Source organism: Lactuca virosa, chromosome 4, assembly GCF_052849685.1.
Source record: "Lactuca virosa cultivar CGN04683 chromosome 4, Lactuca_virosa_CGN04683_v6, whole genome shotgun sequence".
Lineage (NCBI taxonomy): Eukaryota > Viridiplantae > Streptophyta > Magnoliopsida > Asterales > Asteraceae > Lactuca > Lactuca virosa.
Window position 1 is genome coordinate 52,846,229 of NC_136429.1, and position 8,207 is coordinate 52,854,435.

General features: G+C 34.1%; 1 protein-coding gene across 1 annotated transcript; it reads right to left on the reverse strand.

Annotated features, from left to right (window-relative positions):
* Nucleotides 1–442: 442 nt before the first annotated feature.
* Nucleotides 443–817, reverse strand: LOC145104451 (uncharacterized). Its single transcript, XM_079041697.1, has one exon. It carries the CDS (start codon nucleotides 815–817, stop codon nucleotides 443–445), a length of 375 nt encoding a protein of 124 aa, XP_078897823.1.
* Between the last annotated feature and the right edge of the window lie 7,390 nt (nucleotides 818–8,207).

Consider the following 8,207-nt stretch of genomic DNA (forward strand, 5'->3'; position numbering starts at 1 on the left):
ATTCATCCCCCATCAAAATCTTGTGCATGCAAGTGGAGGCACTCAATCCCTTGATATCCGTAATCGTCCAACCCATTGCTTCTTTATGTTCCTTCAACACCTTGAGAAGTTTCTCTTCTTCACATTCGGTTACGTGAGTTGAAATGATGACCGGAAGAGTCTTGTTGTTTCCCAAGTACGCATACTTCAAGTGTTGGGGTAGGACTTTCAATTCTAGTTCCGGTGGTTGAACAAGGGAGGGTGGCAATCTTGTATGGGTTTGAGGTAACTCAATTTGCTTTACACCGAATTGAGTGGTTCTCTTGATCTCCAAATTGTTTACCAATCTTTCAACTTTCGGGTCTAACGAGTAGAGCTTCAACTTCTTGGCTAATTTTCCACAATCAAATCCTTTGCTCAAAATCATATCCAACATGTCACCATTAGACAACTCAAACAATTCCTAGGTTAATGGTTCGACAACATCCACAAAATACAAAGATGAAACATCACTAGGATATCTCATAGCATCGTAGATATTGAAACGTATCGTTTCCCCATCAAACTCCATCGTTAAGCTTCCCGCATACACATCAATCTTCGTTCTATCCGTCTTCAAAAATGGTCTCCCAAGTAAAATTAGACCCGAGTTGGAGGACCCTTGTTCTTCTAAATCAATCACATAGAAATCCGCCGGGAAGACCAATTGGTTCACTTGCACCAAAACATCTTCCAAAACGCCTCTAGGAAAGACACTTGATTTATCCGCAAGTGAGATTATGACTCCGGTTTCACTCAAAGGTCCGACATTCAATGATTCATCCACCGAATAGGGCATCACATTAATAGAAGTACCAAGGTCAAGCATGGCACTACTAAAAGTGACATCCCCAATCTTGCAAGGAACCGTAAACATTCCCGGATCTTTGCACTTAGTGGATGTTTCCTTTGCAACACCGCGGACGCGTTTTCATTCATTGAGATTTTCTCATTTCCCTTCAATTTCCTCTTGTTGGTACAAAGTTCCTTCAAGAATTTTGCATATCTAGGGATTTTTTTGATTGCATCAAGTAAAGGGATGTTTACTTCCACCTTCCAGAAGGTGTCCAAGATCTCTTTCTCCTCCATATTTTTCTTTGAAGTTGCAAATCGGGAGGGGAATGGCGGTCGAGTGGTTATTGGATTTACTAGGGGGGTAATCTTCTTTGGAACCCCGGCTTGTGTAGCATTCTTAACAACGGTATCCTCAACGGGAGTGATCTCTATTTCTTCCTCCTCTTCCATTGACTTCTTCTTTGAACTACTTTCCCCGGTTTGTTTACCACTTCTCAAGGTCACCACATTAACATTTGGGTTCTTTTCGGTTTGAGAAGGGAGTTTGCCACGGGACTCCAACTTGCTTAAAGATGTAACTATATCTCCCATTTGTGCTTCAAGGTTGTAGATACTAGTTCTTGTCTCTTTTTGGAATTGTTGGGTACTAGTGGCTAAGGATTTGGCAATGTCTTCAAGAGACATTCCGGAGCTACTTGGTTGGGATTGAGGAGGTTGTTGGTGATGATGTGGATGGTGCGATTTGGGTTGATAGTGTGGTTGTGGGTGTTGGTAATGAGGATGTTGTGGTGGATAGGAGGGTCTAACCAATGCATTTTGAGGCAATGGTCTTGGGTTGTAGCTCATATTGGGATTTGGCTTCCAACTTGAATTGTATGCATTTTGGTAACCGGATGGTTTGTTTTGGTAATTTTGGAACTCTCCCGTGGCATTCACCTGTTCCGCATCTTCTTGGAGAATGGGACACATATCCGTAGGATGTCCCATTGTTGCACATATTCCACAAACCATCACTTGTGGAGTTTGTCCCATGGCTAACTTTTGAACAACGGAGGTTAAGTCTTTGATTTGAGACTCGAGGTTTGATGTTCCCACATCATTGACTTTTTGTTGAGTTTCTCTCTTCATATCTTGGCGCGGGCCAAAATGTTGTGAATTTGCGGATATGGTGTTGAAGAGTTGTCTTGTTTGTTGTGGAGTTTTGCTAAAGACATCTCCACCACTTGAGGCATCAACTAGTCTTCTCTCCATTGGCGACAATCCCTCATAGAGGTCTTGGATGAGGAGTTGTTTCGGAATTTGATGTTGTGGAAAACTATAGCACAAGTTGTTGAACCTCTCCCAATAATCATGAAAAGTATCATTTTGACCTTGGCGGATTCCAAAAATCTCATTTCTAAGACTTGAGACTCTGGAAGCGGGATAGAAGTTGTCAAGAAAAGCTCTTGCCATGTCGGTCCATGAGTTGATTGACCCCGGTGGAAGATAGAATAACCAATCCTTTGCTCTATCGGCCAATGAAAAGGGGAATGCCCATAGTTTGATTTGGTCATCGGTTGACCCTTGTGGCTTCATACTAGTGCAAATAATGTGGAACATCTTCAAGTGCTTATGGGGGTCTTCATTCTCTAATCCATGAAAAGTTGGAAGGTGATGAACTAAACTTGACTTCAATTCCGAACCCCCTTCCAAAACGGGATAATTGATACCGGTTGGAGTTTGTGTAACATCGGTTTCCATCATTTGCCTTAAAGTTCTTTTGGGAGCTTCTCCTCCATACACCATTGCAATTGGTTCAATAATGGGTGGATTTTGTTGTAGGGGTGGTGTTTCGGGAATTTCTTGGCGAGGGTCAGGACTAGAATCGGGTTCCGTGTCACTTGATGAAGCGGTTTCAACCTCCGGGTCCCCGTGAGGATTTGAAGTTTGACCACGTTCTATTCTCTTTTCCTTCGCCAAACGTCTTGCTTCTTTTTCAATTTCCAGATTATAAATCAAAGCACCTGTACGTTGAGATCTGGGCATAAAGAAACAAATTGCTTAAAAATAAACCAATCCCCGGCAACGGCGCCAAAATTTGGTGGTTGTCGAGGCCAACAAAATAAATACCCTAAATATTACACACTAAAACAGTGTATAGTGGTAAAGGGATCGTATCCACGGAGATTGGTTCAATTTAAATCTCTATGTAAATCACTTGTTCAAGTACTTGTAAAATGAAAGTTTGACAAAATTAAAACTAAGCTAGAATATAAGTTTGACAAATAAACAAGTAAAATATTTGATTAAATTCAATGAAATGAAATTGGTTGATTTTGGGTACACCACATGGATGACATGGTTGACTTATCATTAGACTAAATGGAATAACACTTGTGAATTAATTTAACTTGGCTATAGCAATTCATAAGAACAAATTACCTCAACTCTTCATAGCTATTAAAATGGTTAGAGGAGCTCTTAACACATTTCCTTAATTAAAGTCACAAAATCAATGAAGCATATAATCTTGTGAAAATCAATTAGCTTTAAGTTCTAAGAATTACCAAGTCCAAAAGATAATCAAATGCTTACATTATCATTATGGAGGAAACATTTCCATGGTCTAAATGAAATGAAAACAAACATATAAACCATTTGTTGCTTACTAATTTGAGGGTCCATTACTTAACCAAGAAATTAGTCAACAAAAATAATCATTCATTCATCAAAGCTCATGATCAAAGATAAATAAACACAACAAGATGTTTAACTAGAAAACATTTCCATAAACTTCAAACACAAGATAACATTTAATCTTCAAAGCAACCAATCATCCATGGGATTTAACCCTAATCAACCAAATGAGAATCTAGCCAAGCATGGCCAAAATAAAAGAAATACAAGATAGTTTAGAGATACCAAACATGATTCAAAGTGTAATATGAAATGAAATGACACCAATCTTCAAAATCTTCCCAAGCCTTCTTGAGAGAAAAATAGAGTTGTTCTTCAAAGTCTTCATAATGAAAATCCTCCCAAATCTTCAGTAAAGAGTGCTTATTTCTGGATTCAAAAGTTCCCCAAAAGCTATCCACCAACCTTCTCAAAATAGAGTCAAAAAGTCAAAACCCAGATTCACTTCAGCACGATCTACGCGGACCGTTTGTGGATCCACGCGGACCGCATGGGTCTCGCTGATTGCATGCCTTGGCCCAATTAGTATGTAATCCAGCCCAATATTCCTTTAACATCCCAGCCCAAATGCATCAATTCTTGGAAGTCCAATTATGCTATTCCAAAGCCTCCATTGATGGTTCAATGCCTCATTAGCCTTCCTTAACTCGAATCCTCATCCAAAGATTAAGTCCAACACGCTTCTCACTTATACTGACACCAAGCCCAATTGCACCACTTCAAGTCCATGAACAAATTGCAAGCCTCCAGCAGTCCCACACTCCTTCCACACCTCCAATAACAAATAGTCTTCGATAAATCCTGCAAATAAGTTCAAAAGACTGGAAAGCACCCGGTAAAGGAGAAAAATAACAAAAAGAGAAAATATGCATGAAGATTAACTAAAATGAGATGGTTTTAACTAAAAATAAACTATGAAAAGAAGTAATAAAAACGAAACTATCATAGATTTAGAAGTTTTAGTCTAACATATGCTTCAAATCCTTAAAACATTAAGTAAGATAAGGATGGAGCCTTTCCATACTAAATCCTATAAGGTGTTTTATCTACTCATTAGTTGGTGTATGTATTCGAAATACAAGTGATAATGATTACGACATAATCCCAAATGAATAAAGGAAGATAATTTCCACCGATTAGAAAGTAAACCATATATAGTAAGGTTTAGACATCCTTTATTTTTTCTATGATTTTAGATGGTTCTACTGATCTGTGTCTTAACTTTATATTTGAAAACTTCAACAAAGGTTTCATATTTATCTTTTAACATGTAAAATATAATTACAACAACTACAGTTGTTAATAATGTTGATTAGGTATCTTGAACTAAATCTAGACATCCATTAGAAAGAAAGTCATACGTCACAATATATAGTTCCTTAATAATTATTTTCTCTGTAGTTTAGTAAAAATATCATTAGGAATCTTTTATATATAAATAATATTCACATATGTCAAATAAACTACATTATTTTCCTTCAAAAACCATTTCTTGAAGTTGGAATATGTGTATCTCATTTATATAATAAAGATAACAATGTCATAGATAACTTTGATTCAAAACAAGTTTAAGTCAAAAGTGTTTGTACTTTGAACTTATTATTTAGAAAACACTTATCTTTACTTTATAATTATATTAAGAGATCTAGTTCTATAAAACATAATTTAATCATTACAGAATATGAAGGTGGTCATTATGAAAAACAATTTAAGAATATAATCAATCATTTAATAAATTAACTGAGACTTATATATATTTAGAAAGACTAAATTTAAAACATACATTGTTTCCAAACAAACATTGTTTTACAATACAAGTACTTTATATTCTAAGGATAAATAATAAACTAAACTCCAAGAGTGAAGTCCCAACTTTCTTGTGCTCGACTGTTTACTCTTCTTAAATATCTACAAGTCGTGTACACATATTAGATTAACATTAACTACCAAGTACTTGAGTGTTATATGAAAAGTATAAGTTTTATCTAGTAGATATCTGGAGTACTAGTCTCTCTAGACTTTCTTTTAAGATAAGAACGATGAATCCTTTTCTAGTGGTCTGTTTCTCTACAGAAGAAACAAGATCCATCTCTATGGGCCTTCTTAGATTTCTTGAGCCCAAATGTGTCCTTTCCATGAATTAATGCCCTCTTAGAGCACACAGGGTGACTCTCTTCAGCCTTGCATTCTTCCTGTGTTTGAACTGGCTCAAAATAAATAGTTATGTATCTTAGGAATATCTGATTCACCTGACGAAACATATGAAATGCTTCCAAATTTTCCACTTCCTTCCAAAGGTCATGAATGACTGTACCCAATATGATTTCTAAAACATATTCAACATCACAACAATGCTTCCACCAAGCATTATGTTCACTTCTACTGGTAATTTCAGGTTGTTTATAAATATGGCCTTTAAGAATGTACAATTTCTGATCTTTTTCGAGATTCTCTTTCAAGATATGAACCCATTTTGTAGAAATTGTATCCATCAAATGTTATTGTTTCTCGCAGGTTAGCAAGAGAAAGGTGATGCATGGTAACTTGATCAGATTTTGTTTTCATCTAAATTTTTTTAACAAAATTCATTTAGTATTTTTCAATACTTTAATCTTCAATAATTAATACCCTTAAGTTTCCAAAAACATTAATTCTTGAAGTCTAGGATCCAAGTTGAAAAACAAATATATGGTTAAGTATCCTTTATCTCATTTATTGAATCCAACTAGGTAGATATCGAGTATCAGTTATATGTTATTATATAATTCCTAGCATTATGGGATCACTAATAACAAAGTTTAATAGACATGTTTGATCTCATTTATGTCTCGGGCCTCTATTGCTTAGGTGACTTTTATCACAACAGATTCCCGATCAAATCATCCAGTTTGAAGAACTTGTGTAATTGACCTATAACTAGGTTATATAAATTGCGAGTACACTTCGGCCGTCAAAAGATAACACTAGCGGTTAGGTGACATTTATCTCACTAGCGCATACAAGTGACGTGCGGATGATATTCAAATAGGACTACATAGATTTGAGTTTAATAAGGGTCTTTGATGTTTTTATAATTCTAGTTTAAAAAACATATTATATCATGCTTATTACATGCATCCAATAAGCCATAGTATACTTTTATTTAAAATTACATTTTAACAATGTTTTTTTACAATTATAAATTTAATACCTTGTATTAAGTTTGGACGTTTGAGCGCTAAAGAACATTTATTAATCTTTTAATTAAACTTCATTTTATAAAATAAGGTTTGGAGTTTGATAAATCTCTAAAATCTCAATATTAAACTTATATAATTTTAATCATAAAATTTAATATTAGCTAGTTTTTAACGATAAAACTCATTTTATTTTTAAAACTATTTTACAATCTCATGTTCAAAGATAAATTTCATTAAAACCAAACTCTTTGTAATGTTATTTATGTTTAAAGTATTATTTTGCATGTGAAATCTAATTTAACAATTATAACATAATATCAACATAAATATAAACAACACAAGCATGTAAAACATACGTGCATAAAACAACCATAAACTAGTGACATTTTGTGAGCTATCACAAAAATGTCAATCTCATTCCTAAGGGACATAATGGACCAAAACTTCTTGTAATGTCTTCATTCTCCCACTTGCTTCAACACCTTATAGAAAGTTTATAAAAATAATTTTATATAGTTTATAAAACTTTAATAAATTAATGTTTATAAACTTTTAATCTTCAAAGTGGCCACCATATTCATTCTTGTTACATTTTAATAAAAATAAACAATTTGTAAAACTAAGTTATTACTTACAAAAATAAACAAAATGAAAACTATTTATTTAATTATTGTACACCATATGAATATAAAAATATTATAACCATTTTAGAAAAATCAACACAAAAACATCACAAGAGGTCCAAAAGTAGTCTTAGAAAAACATAGTGTTGTTTTCTATATATACACACACACACACTCAAAATTATAGAAAACAACACTATGTTTTTCTAAGACTACTTTTGGTGACAAAATATTCATTTTGTTACTAAAAAATTAACAATTATAAAGTTGCCATAGAAAATATGTATGGATTTTATTACAAAAAGAAATTTGTCCATGTTTTAAAAAACAAAGATTATACCAGATAATCTAATAATCTAACCAAGCTTACAAAATTGGCACTGATACCAATTGTTGGGTTTTATTCTAAATCGTTTCCACAAAAACGCTAATAACGACGTTGGTAGCTAAAAAGTAGAATAAACTTAAAACTCTTTTTAAGCCACCAATGATCATTTTGAAATCCTGGAAACATTAAATCAACCATAGAAAGAAAAATATTACAACCTTTGAAGCCTTTGATTCTCATAGAAAATTTGAAGTTGATGACGTGTGGCATGAAACTCCAAAGTAGGAGTTCTCTAGAGGTATCCACCAAACAAGAATCAACCACTAAAACATGCTAGTCTTCACTTGTATTAAGTTGTTCTTAATCCATTACAACTTATGACAAATGATCCTTAAGAAGAAGCAACTTATGAAGCCTTAAACTCTACAATACACAAGGCAAAATATGATAAGGGAGAAGGCTAAGAAGCCTCGGTTTTGGCAGCCAACAAAACAGAGAAAAAAACTATCAAAAAGAACAATCGTTTCTAGTAGCAAAGCTCTCTTTATATACATACTAATGTGTACTAAATTCAAGGATATTAAATGA